General features: G+C 46.7%; 2 protein-coding genes across 4 annotated transcripts; both read left to right on the top strand.

Moving 5' to 3' along the window:
- The first annotated feature begins 7 nt into the window (after positions 1 to 7).
- Positions 8 to 12,528, top strand: GNPDA1 (glucosamine-6-phosphate deaminase 1). Of its 3 annotated transcripts, none has more exons than XM_043583890.1 (7): positions 8 to 119; positions 1,033 to 1,162; positions 4,778 to 4,879; positions 6,524 to 6,706; positions 7,733 to 7,917; positions 9,569 to 9,743; positions 11,104 to 12,528. In XM_043583890.1, exons 2-7 carry the CDS (start codon positions 1,039 to 1,041, stop codon positions 11,202 to 11,204), a joined length of 870 nt encoding a protein of 289 aa, XP_043439825.1. In that variant the 5' UTR covers positions 8 to 119; positions 1,033 to 1,038; the 3' UTR covers positions 11,205 to 12,528. The 3 variants fall into 3 exon arrangements, with proteins under 3 accessions (XP_043439825.1, XP_043439998.1, XP_043439908.1); XM_043584063.1 differs by lacking the exon at positions 8 to 119 and adding an exon at positions 183 to 562; XM_043583973.1 differs by lacking the exon at positions 8 to 119 and adding an exon at positions 183 to 566.
- Positions 9,787 to 10,676, top strand: LOC122485407 (cytochrome c oxidase subunit 5A, mitochondrial-like). Its single transcript, XM_043584190.1, has one exon. It carries the CDS (start codon positions 10,295 to 10,297, stop codon positions 10,649 to 10,651), a length of 357 nt encoding a protein of 118 aa, XP_043440125.1. The 5' UTR covers positions 9,787 to 10,294; the 3' UTR covers positions 10,652 to 10,676.
- Positions 12,529 to 13,433: the final 905 nt, after the last annotated feature.

Below are 13,433 nucleotides of genomic sequence, written 5' to 3'. Positions count from 1 at the left end.
ATCACCCGGACGAGTCAGCCCCTCCGGCTGAGAGCTCCTCCGCGTGACCCGGTGCCACGTGACCCGCGCGGGGCGGGGCCGCCAGCACAGTTGCTGCAGCCGCCGCGGGAGGTGTCGGAGTAAGTGGGTACCGGGCTGGCGGGGACCCTCCTCGCGGGTGGGCGCGGGCGGGGCCCGACCGTTGCCCCTGCCTCTGGTCCCCGGGGGCCGTGAGCCAGCGAGCTGCTGGGATCCCTTCCCCATGCAGGGCCGGAGGGGCGATGGGATCGCCATCGGGGTCGGAAAGGCACACCCGTATCCTTTGGATGGCTGATCCAGACACTTCCGCCTCTCACTCTAACTGACCGCAGTGAGAGGGTAGCAGACGCCCTCCTTGCGGAGAGGTTACATTTTCCCCCATACGCTGTGGGGGAAACTGAGGGTCCACAAAGCAAGCCAGGCCGGTGGGAGCACCCACTCCAGCACTGATAAGAGAACACACCTCTACAGGCAAAACCCGTGGATCTCACCTGCTCTAGCGTCCCAGTATACCACTACACCTCTGTTTATTGAGGAAGAGGCCGTAGGTACAAAATATCCAGCGGATGGGGGAAGAGGGGTCGGGAAAGAGGGCTGGGTCGAGCTACAAAGTAATTGCCAACATATTAAACACTATGGTTTACATGCATCCTTATTTAATATTCACCATCGTGAAATTTGTCAGGGAGGTACTGTCCCCATTTTCATGCCTGACAAACAGTCTCGAAGATCTTGAGTCCTTTGACTAAGGTTCTGCCGTTGGTAAATGGAGGAACGGAGATTAGAACCCAGGTCTGTCTCACAGCAGCGCCTCCTGGTGGGTGGTGGAGGCACTTGGGCCAGCCTATTCCTCTGTGAGCTGAAAGTTGGGATCTTTTCCTCTTCCTGGCTCATCAGCCTAGGCAGAGGGTGTTGCTGGGTGAGAAGGGCTTCTCCCCTCTCCCCAGCCACCTGCATCCCTCCCTTTATTCCTGTCCCTTACCACTGATTCCTTTTGTCACCTGTCCCCTACAGGACAAGATGAAGCTCATCATCCTGGACCATTATTCTCAGGCCAGCGAGTGGGCAGCCAAGTACATCAGGAATCGCATCATCCAGTTTAACCCAGGGCCAGACCAGTACTTCACCCTGGGACTTCCCACTGGTGCGTTGTGGGATAGAGAAGGTGCCATGGACTGGAGGCAGGGGGAGAGAGTGAGCATCTGGGGTTTTTAAGGGACCAGGTTCATGGGCTCATTAAGCCAAGAGACTTTGAAGGAGGGCTCTGAGGTGCTGGTGCTATGAGTGAACAACCTTGTTTCCTGGACATGCAAAACAGAGGACAGTTTCCTTTATGGTCTGGTTTAGTTGCTGCCTTCTCCTAAAGAGTTCTGGTATAGAAGGGATCCTGGTTAGGCAGGAATAACCTGATTTTTAGACTCCATTCTAAGTCTTCCCACCAGAAGTCCTTAACAGAACTGAGTCGTAATGTCTTCAGGCATACATTTTATGTAATGAATGAATTTTTGTGCATCTAAAGTGCTACTAGCTGAGCATTATCCTTGGGAGAATTGAGAAGATAGTCCACTCAAAGCATTTTCTATAATTAATTAAATACAGGACCTAAGTGAAAAACAGTCCCAGTTTCTTCATTCATTCATTCATTCATTCATTCATTTTTAATGTACATCCAAGTTAGTTAGCATATAGTGCAATAATGATTTCAGGAATAGAATCCAGTGATTCATCCCCTACGTATAAACACCCAGTGGTCATCCCAACAAGTGTCCTCCTTAATGCCCTTTGCCCATTTAACCCATCCCCCTGCCCACAACCCCTCCAGCAACCCTCAGTTCTCTACATTTAAGAGTCTCTTATGTTTTGTCCCCATCCCTATTTTTATGTTATTTTTGCTTCCCTTCCCTTATGTTCATCTGTTTTGTACCTGAAATTCCACATATGAGTGAAGTCATATGTTTGTTTTTCTCTAATTTCACTTAGCATAATATAGTCTAGTTCCATTCATGTTGTTGCAGATGGCAAGATTTCATTCTTTTTGATTGCCGAATAATACTCCATTATGTGTACACACACACACACACACACACACACACACACACATATACACACATTGATGGACATTTGGGCTCTTTCCATACTATGGCTATTGTTGATAGTGCTGCTGTAAACCTTGGGGTACATGTGCCCCTTCAACACAGTTTAACTGTATCCTTTGGATAAATACCAAGTAGTGCAACTGCTGGGTCGTAGGGTAGTTCTATTTTTAATTTTTTGAGGAACCTCCATAAACGTCCCAGTTTCCTATGGAAAAAATCAGAATGTTGCCTTTATGGGAGGATATTTTGACCTCAGTTCCTTGAGGCAAATGTCCTGATTCTTTCTAAGTTTGGGTGGATCTGCCCCTCATTGTCCCATCCACTAGAGCAGGGACCTTCACACCTTTTCTGTAAATGGTCACTTAGTCAATATTTTACACTTCACTGGCCATATAGCCTCTGTTGCAACTATTTCACTGTCCTTGTAGCTCAAAAGCAGCTGCAGACAGTACATAGATTAATGTGCATGGCCGTCCACCAATAAAGCTTTATCTGTGGACATTGAAGTTTGAATTTATATAATTCTCATATGTCACAAAGTAATATTCTTTTGATATTTATAAGCCATTCTTCACTGATGAGCTGCACAAAAAGAGGGAGCAGGCTAGTTTGGGCCTGTAGTGTGAAGTTTGCTGACCTGTGCACTAGAGGTTTGTGGGAGCAGTATCTACACGTACCTGGAAAGCCACCAATGTCTCAGTCCCTGTGGGGGCTGCACTAACATCCTGTTTTGTAACTAGAGCTATTCTAGGTCAGAGTCTATGCTGCTGAAATCCCTCCCTAATTCCCCATCACCTGCATAATCAGATCCCGGCTCCTCAGTGTGGCATTCAGGGCCTTCCAAGACCTGGCTCCTTCCTGTCCTGCTTGAACCAGCATGGCATGTCCATATAAGGGTTCCTTGGAACATCCCTTCTTTTAGGTGAAACATCTAAAAGGTGAAAACATCTTTAATTGGTGGAAACCAAATAAACCAACTCTAACTCCAGCAGAAAAGGAATTTATTGGTTAGATATTGGGGAGCTCACAGAATTGATGGGAAAGCTAGAAATTTGGAAAATGCACATGATGAAGCTCAGGGGAAGGATAGAGAAGCTGTGTGGCTCAGGCATGGCTGAGGCCATGTCACAGGGACAGATTGATTATGGGGGCAGGGAGGGAACTTTCGTTCATTCAACAGGTTATTTATTGAATGCCCGCTGTATGCCAAGCTGTTCTAGGCACTGGTGATACAACAACAAACAAAAGAAACAAATCTTCCTTCCTAAATCTTTAAGTGTAGTAGGAGAGACAGATAATAATAAGTCGACAAATAAAGTAAGTTAGATGGTGATGAGTGAATGAGAAAAATGAAACAGTGAAAGGGGTTAGGGTGTATCTAGACAGGGGTGGGGGTTTGCAATATCAGATATGGTGGTGAGGAAGGTCCATCTGAGAAAGTGATGTTTGAGTAAAGGCCAGAAGAAGTGAGAGTTATGCAAATATCTGAAGGGAGAGCACTGCTGGCAAAGGGAACAGTATGTGCAAAAGCCCTGAGGTGGCATTGCAAGGAGCAGGATCAGTAAGGGTGAGAGAGGCAACCAGGGGCCAAATTATGTACATATTTTGTTAGGATTATTACTCAGTGAAATGTGAAGCCATTAGTAGTTTGTGAAAAGAGTGATCTGATTTGGGTGGGTCATTTTTCTTTTCATTATCTTATTTTTAAGAATTTCAAATATTCACAAAAGCTTAAAGAATAGTGTAGTACCATTTTCCTGGGCTCACCAGTTGTTAAAATTTGCCACAGTTTCCTTCTTCTCTTCTGTCTCATGTTCTCTCTCTCTCTCCACACACACACACACACACACACACACTTTTTTATGAGCCACTTGAAAGTAAGTTCCCAACCTCCTGACACTTCACCTTTAAATCTTTTGGCATGTATCTCCTCAGAATAAGGACATTCTCTTACATAACTACAATGCTATTATTATCCCTATTAAAAATCCTTCCATAATATCATCTGATATACAGACTATAGTAACATTTCTTTCCACATCATCCACATTTATGTTTTATAGTTTTCCCCCCAATAAGCCTGTATCCAGACTTCATGAATATTTACTTTTTTAATCTATGGAAGTCCTGCCTTTTTCACGTGCTTTATGACATTGACTTTTTAATGACCCTCAACTCGCAGGAGTTTGCTGCTCCTCAGGGAAGTCTTCTGTGAACCTACAGACTTACCCTGATCATAGCTGACACTACTGTTTCATGTTCCCAGTCCTACAGGGTGAGCTCTTCCAAAGCGGCTGCTGTGTCTCCTGCTCCTGTGTTCTCATCACATGGCCCCCTGCCTCACATGCTAGTTGCTCAGGGAATATCGTGTCAGTAAGTAAGGTGATGTTCACTCAGGTTACTCATCATGGTCATTTCAGTCAGCCGTGTCCTGAGCACTGGGATTCAGCAGTGAACGGGACAGACACAGCCCTGCCCTCCTTGAGCTTACAGTCTAGTGGGGAAGTAGGCATTCAGAGCAGTTAGGATTGGAGCATTGGGATAGGACTCCATATCTGACATGTTCTCTCAGATCTGATAGGTTCTCCTTGCTGAGCAGTCCAGCTGGGCGTCTTCAGGAGCTGGGAGCTAAAGGGGATTCATGGCTGTGGCCTCTCTTACAGGGAGCACCCCAATTGGCTGCTACAAGAAGCTGATTGAGTATTATAAGAATGGAGACTTGTCCTTCAAATATGTGAAGACTTTCAACATGGATGAGTATGTGGGTGAGTCTGTCTCTTTCAAGGTCTTTCCTGATTCCAGGAGAATTGTACTCCTCCCCTTTCAGGCTCAGCCCAGGAGAAGAATAGGGAAGTCCCAGGGAGCCGGTGATGTTTAGGGATAAGCTTAATTAGCAATACCTGTCTCTTCCAGGCCTTGGTGTACTCAGCTATAAAAGCTGACCTCCTAGCTTGTAAGCAGTAAGTGAGCAAACAGATATGGAAGCCTCTTGTATGGAGCAAGCATTTTTTTTTTTTTTAATGTTATTTTTGAGAGAGAGACAGAGGGAGCACGTGAGCAGGGGAGGGGCAGAGAAGGAGACACAGAATCCAAGGCAGGCTCCAGGCTCTGAGCTGTCAGCACAGAGTCTGATGTGGGGCTCGAACTCATGAACCGCGGGATCGTGACCTGAGCTGAAGTCGGACGCTTAACCGACTGAGACACCAAGGCACCCCCAGAACAAGCATTTTAAATACATATTAAATGAGTATCTCCTTCTTGTCTGCCTCTTCCCCAACTCCATGCCATTTCTTTCTGGAGCCAGTAATTACAAATGGGATCGTGGCTGGGGTGTGTCCCTCAGTGTCCGTGTCCTGTCTTTCTCTCCAGTGTTCATCCTCCAGCTCCCCTTCCTGCGAGGTACACTGGGAGAGGAACGGACACTGGTGTCCCTTCCAAAGCTGAAAAGCTACACCTTAGTCTTCTGTACCCGCCCCACCCCCACCCCCCGCCAGGTCATCATTTCATTTGGCTTCTTTTTAAACATCTTTTTTTTCACTTGTGGTAAAATCCACAAAATTCACCATCTTAGCCATTTTTATATGCACAGTTCAGCAGCGTTTAGTCACACTGTTGTGCAGCCATCCCCCAGAACTCTTTTCATCTTGCAAAACTGAAACTCTACCCATTAAACACCAACTACCCATTTCCCACATACCCAACCCCTAGCAACCACCATTTTACTGTTTCTGAGTCTCACTACTCTAGATATCTTATATAAGTGGAATCAGAGTAAATGTCTTTTTTGTGACTGGCTTATTTCACTCAACAAAATGTCCTGAAGGGTCATCCATGTTGTAGTGTCAGAATCTCGTTCCTTTTTAAGGCTGACATTAAACATCCACCTTAAACATTCTTTTTCTTGGCTAAAAAACATTTTGTGAAGCCCTGAGATAATTCTGTCCAAGCACCTGGCATTGAAGTTGGGGTTCAGGCTGAGCGGGGTATAACTGTGGGTGAATGGTGAGGTGGGAGGCATGGGGGAAGGGGCATGCTTACTTCCTTTCCCATATGGGCCAAGCCTCACTCCCAGGTTGCTAGGCCACCTCCAAAAGCCCAGAGTGGCCCTGGCCTCCAGCCTACAATTACTCTTTTGTGAAAAGGAGATCCAGATGAGGGGATTTCTCAGGTTCCTGGTGTGTAGCTACCTTGGCCCAGTCCTGTCGTCACAGCAGTGGTGGAGGGTGGACACAGGGAGACCAGCTCAGACTATCCTAAGTGTCTCAGGGCCAGAGGGGCGGTGCCCAGGGCTCCCTGATGAGCATTTCCCTGAAGGAGTCTATGAAGGTCTGGGGGTATCCTGGCATCCTCTTTGGAACGAGAGCTGTGGCCCAGCCTGGGAATGACTTAGTGTAGCCATCGCCCCACAGGCCTTCCTCGAGACCACCCGGAGAGTTACCATTCCTTCATGTGGAACAACTTCTTCAAGCACATTGACATCTGCCCAGAAAACACCCACATCCTGGACGGGAACGCACCTGACCTGCAGGCCGAGTGTGACGCCTTTGAAGAGAAGATCAAAGCCGCGGGAGGGATTGAGCTGTTCGTTGGAGGTGAGCTTGACACTCTGCAGCACGTGTCCAGGGCAGGTCCAGGGTGGTGAGGACATGTGGGAATGGGACGAGACCCATGCCTATCCCACTGCAGCTTCCTCACTGCACTGAAACAGTAGCGATTATTTATCACCCTGAGTCAGGGAAGACCCTGGAGTAGGAGCCCTCACCTTAGCTGTGCTGCTCAGTGATTGTGTGATCCGCACTTCAGTGCCTTGTTGGTAAAGCGAGACGTCTGGATTTGGACTCTCAGATTCTATTCCCTAGTCTTAAGGTTTTGTATGGATCAGTCCATGGGACTTACCTAAACAGTTCAGAGCAAAGACTCTGTGTAGTTCCAGAAGATTGCAACTTGGCCCCAGCACCACTGTAGCTTAGCCATTTGAACACCAGAGAAGTTTGATGACTTCCCCGGGGTCAGCCACAACAGTGGAAAGAAAGGAAGAATCTAGGGTGGCCCCTTCTCAATTTGAGGTTTGTTCCTACCCTGGGCTGCCCTCTTCCATTACCGTCTGTCGCCACCTCCGGATTCACCCATGGGGGTGATAAGTTGGGACTTTTACTGCTGTAGATTTAACTCTTCTTTACTTCAAGGCAGGGAGGAAGAGGCTAATGTTCTCAGCACTCATGTTCTGAGATTTTATAAACTTTGCAACCCCTGACCAGGCCATTTTTTATTTGCTGTAACTTTATCTCAGCAATAGGACCCCTGACTACTGGGAAGGAGAGAGAGAAGTTACCCGTCAGTGATCTTGCGAAGCAGAAGCTATTTGGGGTGCTGCTTACTTAGCTTTCTGAGGGTGGTAGTGAGGCCACGACATCTGTGTGAGCCTCAAACAGAAATGCCAGGAGGTGGGGAGAGGGGAAGATCTTATGCTTAAGGTGTACCTGCCCAGGGTGAATGGGAAAAGAGATATGATTTCAAGGATTTTTTCAGACCCCAGGTGGGGAAAAATAGATTGTCCATTCTTGAAATCTTGGATCCCTGGGACTGACAGGCCTGTCCTCATTGTTTCTCCTGGGCAGGCATCGGCCCCGATGGACACATCGCCTTCAATGAGCCGGGCTCCAGTCTGGTGTCCAGGACCCGTGTGAAGACTCTGGCCATGGACACCATCCTGGCCAATGCTAGGTTCTTCGATGGTGACCTCACCAAGGTGCCCACCATGGCCCTGACGGTGGGTGTGGGCACTCTCATGGATGCTAGAGAGGTAAGGGCACAAGAGGTCCACAGGCCTTCCTAGGGGGTGGGGTGGTGAACTGGCCTTTTTGTTGTTAACTATACAGGGTACCACCTGGGTACAGTTATTAAAAATGAAGACCTTACAAATAAGGCTAAAATCCTAACTGATCCCATCACTGCTCCCCCTTCCTCTTTGGAGGCAACCATTGTTCTCAGTGTGAGGGAACCCTTTTCAGCACTGCCTACTTACAAAAGGCTGCAGGCTCCCCCGCCTCTGCCTGCCTAGCTTCTCCCAGGCAGAAAGGAGCCTGGCCCTACTGATGTCAGAATATGAATTTGCACCTGCCCGGGTACTGAGAGGGACTGCTGGTTCCCTGCAGTTGGTGGAGGTCACTGTTCGAAGAGAGCTCCCCCTGCCACCCCAGGATAGTTGTGGTTCTAGGCCTGTGTTCGGGGATTCATAAATGTGGGGAAGTGTGATTTGAACTCGGTTCAGTGTGTTTTTCCCTAGAAAGTGGAGTATCATTTGAATTTTTGGTGGTTCCAATTTCTTTACTGTCTTTCATTAGAATTTTAAAAACATTTTCTCTTCCTTTCAGGGGTATATTCAGTGGGAAGCAGCTACACATTTTAGCTTCAAGTTTCTTTGCCTAACAAACATCTACATCAGTGAAAAGGGCTCCCTGTTTCGAGTGAACTTTTGTGAAATGAGTGATATCACCCACTTTCTCTTGGGTAACCTTGACTCAGTACCTAGGAGGTCACCCTGCTATTTTTGGCCTTGCAGCTTATAAACCTGCAAGGGTTTGAGGGCCCTCCCTGTCACATGACAGTATTATGATCTGGGAAAGGACCTGGGTCTGGAAATCAGGAGTTCTGGGGTCCTGAATGAAGAGTCACATTCTCTCTGTGCCTCTGTTTTCATTTCTTATGAGAGAGGAACAGTAAATCCTGTTCACAAGTCCATGGTACAGTGGAATTATAATGAAAGGAAATCTAGAGAGCAGAGTTCTTTACACTTTCCAGCACTTCTGTTCTTGATATTTGAACTGTTGAGGGGAGGCTGTGCCTTTGTTTTATATGAACAAAAAGCATCACCCCAAGTGCTATTAGTCAGTCTAATACCCAGAATTGAAAGTGACTAGATTGAGGGGCAGCCTTTCTGGGCTTCAACCTTAGGAGCCACACGCATAACTATTACCATCACTTCCATGGCCCTTTGTAGATGGGGCAGATCGGGACCCCTCTTATTCAGACTGTGCTTGTGAAAACTCAGCCAGCCTAGGACCCCTTGGGACCCACTGTCACAACCATTGGGATAAGGGGTGTGGGCCTCTGTCTTGCATGTCTATTCATAGTCGTCATCAAAGGTATCAGGAGGCACCATCAAGTGGTGACCTTTGGGTCAGAAATGACCTGGAGCAAGGGACTTAAATCTCCTGGAGCCCTTTTCCTCGTCCTAGAACATGGGGATAATGATGCCCCTGCCTTAGGTTATTTGTGTGATCAGGCACATACAGCAGGGAGCACAGTGTGGTGCAGGCTAACAATTTAAAATGGTATATTAAAAACAATGATTCTTACAGCTGGTTGGGGAGACTGGGCCAAAATTCAGGTTTCTGGACTCTGGGTTCCACTGCTCATTCTCCTCCATCACAGGCTTGTTTTCTGATCCCCAGGTGATGATCCTCATCACAGGTGCTCACAAGGCATTTGCTCTGTACAAGGCCATCGAGGAGGGGGTGAGCCACATGTGGACCGTATCTGCCTTCCAGCAGCATCCCCGCACGGTGTTTGTGTGTGATGAGGATGCCACCCTAGAGCTGAAAGTGAAAACTGTCAAGTATTTCAAAGGTGAGGGGAGGGCTGGGGCTGGGAGTTGGTGGCCAAGTTTAGGGTGTGCCAGGTGTGAGGAGTGGATCTAGTTTTCTTGCTCTGGCCACTTTCATAGACAACTCTGATTTTAACAAAAATGAAACCTTAGGATCTCAGAATACAGTCAGTGCTCTTCCATCCATGACTGCAAGGGTCTGTTTCTGGAAGCCTCTTTGTTCTGAGGAGGCAAAAAACCCAGTGAAATGAAAAGTTGTCGTCCAAGGGCAACGTGGTGATCTCTTGGCAATGATGTTGAGCCTCAGGGTGTTTTAATCTTTCAAGGTCTTCTGCAGGCCTTCCCCTCTAGGTAGGCCACTGAATTCTTAGGAGGATCTTTTTCTCTTCCACTTTAAAAAGGACACACTGCTTTAAACAAACTTATGTGAAAACCCTCATCTACTAAGCAGGCATATTGGGAATTTATTCTTTGGTTAAAAGATTAACCTTTGAGACTGCGTGCCGTCATAGCAGTCACGTCACGCTCTGTACCGCTCCCCACCGTTGCCCTGTAGCAGCAGCCGCAGCCCCCGATGCCAGCCCCAGAGGCCTCCCGTACCCAGGTCCAGGTCCCGGCTCCACCGCCGCTGTCCAGTCAGTTCGCTGCTACTCCCAGGGGGTCGCATGAAACAGATGGGGAGTTTGATGCTCACCGGGTGACATACTTCAACAAGCCAGATATTGACGCCTGGGAATTGTGTAAAGGGATGAACATGCTTGTTGGCTATACTCTGGTTCCAGAACCTAAAATCATTGATGCTGCTTTGCGGGCATACAGATGGTTAAATGATTTTGCTAGTGCAGTTCGCATCCTAGAGGTTGTTAAGGAAAAGCAGGACCTCATAAGGAAATCTACCCCTATGTCATCCAGGAACTTAGACCAACTTTAAATGAACTGGGCCTTGACAAAGTGTAAACCCCATGGATGGCTTCTCAAGGATTTATTCATAATGCTACTTGATTATAAACAGTCACCTGGAATTACTGATGATAACGTATTACCTTATTTGAACAAGTTTTCCTTTATTGAGTACCAAACCATGTAATGGTAACTTGGACTTTAATAAAAGGGAAATGAGTTTGAACTGAAAAAAAAAAAAAAAGATTAACCTTTGAATGGCCAACACCCCCAGAGACTGGATTTAAAAGTCCTGTGGATTCTAGCATTCTTTGGAAATAACAAGTTCTTTTCCTACTCTAGGGTTTTTGTCATTTGGAGCCACAGAAAAAAGATAATTTTCAGGAAGAGGAAAAATTTGAGAGCTCTTGGATATGACTGTTCATAATGGTGGAACTTGGCTTCTACCTGCCTTAACTGCTTTTCGTTTTTAACTTTTCACAGGCTTAATGCTTGTTCATAACAAGTTGGTGGACCCCTTGTACAGCATCAAAGAGAAAGAAACAGAGAACAACCAGTCTCCTGAGAAACCGTATGGTGATTAGCCTGCGCTCACCCTAGCATCGACGACGTCCTCAGGACAGGCGAGGCATTTCTGGTGATTGCCTTTAGGAGGACACAGTTGTATTTCTCTCACCCAGTATGGTTACTCCAGACGAACGGGCATACAAATTGTTCTTGGCCCTGCAGCATGGAGCCTAGTCGTCAGAGTTCAGGGACAGGGAGAATGACTTGTTTTCTAACTTAATCAGAAAAAAAAGTCTCTGAAAAATGTACTCCATAATTTTTGATGTCTGCCCTACAGAAATTAGGGTTTTTAGCTTTGGTTCTCCCTCTGGCACTGTTCTCACATACAGCACACTCCCAACAGGAATTTCTATCATTTGTATACTGATTCTCAATTTGGGGGGGTGGTGGGAAAGGGACCTATGTATAAGGGCCAGACCTCTCTGGAGAGGCTCTGAAAGCCCCTCTTGAGCAGGTCTGCTATTTGAGGATCACTACTCCAGATGAAGGAACAAATTCTCAACCTTATGTTCAGTTCCAAGTGCCGTGGCAAGAAAGAAAAGGATTTTTCTTTCCCTTCTTGTTTTTCTCTGCTCTCACAGTTGGCCTTTCCGTGAACTCGGAGGATTCCTTGGGGGAGAATCTGGGTGGCCCGGGCTAAAGAGAAGGCTTTTGCTGATAAACTCAGAGCCTCAAGGGGCATGGCCACGTCACACTCCCTTCCCTCGGGGACCCTCTGGCATGGAAGGAAGGTGGAAACCCTCTTCTCAGCAGAGCCCATGTTTCTGTTCCAAGGTGTCCCTGGGCACCATGTCAGTGTGCCCAGCTAAGGAGATGGGGGCCAGGGCAAGCAGCTCGCTTCGGCCTAAGTTTAGTCACAAGTGACATGTTCTCCTGCTTCCCTGAGAGCTGAGTGCCAAGACAACATACCAAATGCTTCTAAAGGCGCCTAATAATAGCCTTTCCTCACTTAAAATACCTTGCCCTTTCAGCCCTCTCAGGTTCCTGTGGCGTGTTCTCGTGTTCCCAGAACACCAGGAAGCACAATAGTTTTGCCCCTTTATCCTTCACCCCGTGTTCACAAAATGAGTTCATTGCTCTGCCTTTCGACTCTCTTAAGCCTTCATGGAGTGGATGCTGCCTTCCCCTCCCTATCTCTGTGCCTGTTTGAAGCTGCTGCTTCCTCTATTTCTGGGAAAGATCTTTCAGAGACCAGCTCAGGCCTCTCCGAGTGCTGTGTTTGGTACCTGGTGTTCTGTCTTTAGCTTTTATACGTGATCGTGCTGTCATTCTGTCTTAGGCTAGTGGATCGATGGGCTTATTTACAATGTGATATTTTCTATTAAATCTGGTATTTTCAAATAAAATGTGCCTTTATGGGTTTGCGCCCCCAGGGGTCAGAGGGTGGTCTGCGTTGATACTTATGTATTTTGGCAATGGCTGGTGAGCAAGGCTTCACATTCACTCCTCACAGCAGTTCCGTAGGAAGGTGCAGTCACAGCAACTGCTCACCCTCTTCCATCACCAGAGGGAAAATAAAGTCATTCATAGACATGAAGCACCTGTGTAAAATGGCAGGTAGGAACAGATGAGCAATGAATTGTCATGTTCTGGCTATGCCTGGGATCCAAACAAGGATACGGCTTCTAAAGAGAATAAGGAGATTTGTGACCAAGGGGGATATAAACATTGCAAGGTATGAAAAGATAGGTTTGGATGGTTTTTTTTAGTTAGAAAAGTAAACATAATGGAACATCTTGGGTCAATATAACCAGTTGAGGTACAAGTGGAAGTTGGCAGAAGGGTTTAAATTTTTATCACTTGTATTGAGATATAATTTACGTGCCTGTAAAAGTCATCTATTTTAAATTCAATGATTTTTATTAAGTCTACCAAGTTGTGCAGTTCCCTGCCACATCCATTTCTGTCATCCCCGAAAGCTCCCCGTTCTTATCCCAGCCCATGTGACCACTGATCTGCTTCATCTCCACAATCTACCTTTTCTAGATATTTCCTAACAGTGGAATCCTACAGCATGGCATCTTGTGGGTCTGGTTTCTTTTGCGAAGCATAATGTTTTTGAGGTTAATCCATTCAACATGTATCAGTATTCCCTTTTTATTGCAAAACAGTATTCCACCGTATGGATATACCACATTTTGTTGATCTGGTAAAGAAGGGATTAGATTTTAAGTGGGCATGTTAAGAAAAATTTCTATTAGAGTGAAATGAAAAAGAATTTAGTCACAACAACTAAACTGGAGATG

This window comes from Prionailurus bengalensis, chromosome A1 (genome assembly GCF_016509475.1).
Source record: "Prionailurus bengalensis isolate Pbe53 chromosome A1, Fcat_Pben_1.1_paternal_pri, whole genome shotgun sequence".
Lineage (NCBI taxonomy): Eukaryota > Metazoa > Chordata > Mammalia > Carnivora > Felidae > Prionailurus > Prionailurus bengalensis.
This window is presented reverse-complemented; position numbering and strand designations above follow the sequence as displayed.

Excerpts from the sequence above, each read along its gene's own strand:
- LOC122485407 (XM_043584190.1), top strand. The coding sequence starts at position 10,295 with ATGCCAGCCCCAGAGGCCTCCCGTACCCAGGTCCAGGTCCCGGCTCCA.
- GNPDA1 (XM_043583890.1), top strand. The coding sequence starts at position 1,039 with ATGAAGCTCATCATCCTGGACCATTATTCTCAGGCCAGCGAGTGGGCA. Across the intron at positions 1,163-4,777 it reads CACCCTGGGACTTCCCACTG|GGAGCACCCCAATTGGCTGC; the intron begins GTGCGTTGTGGG and ends CCTCTCTTACAG. Across the intron at positions 7,918-9,568 it reads CTCTCATGGATGCTAGAGAG|GTGATGATCCTCATCACAGG; the intron begins GTAAGGGCACAA and ends TCTGATCCCCAG.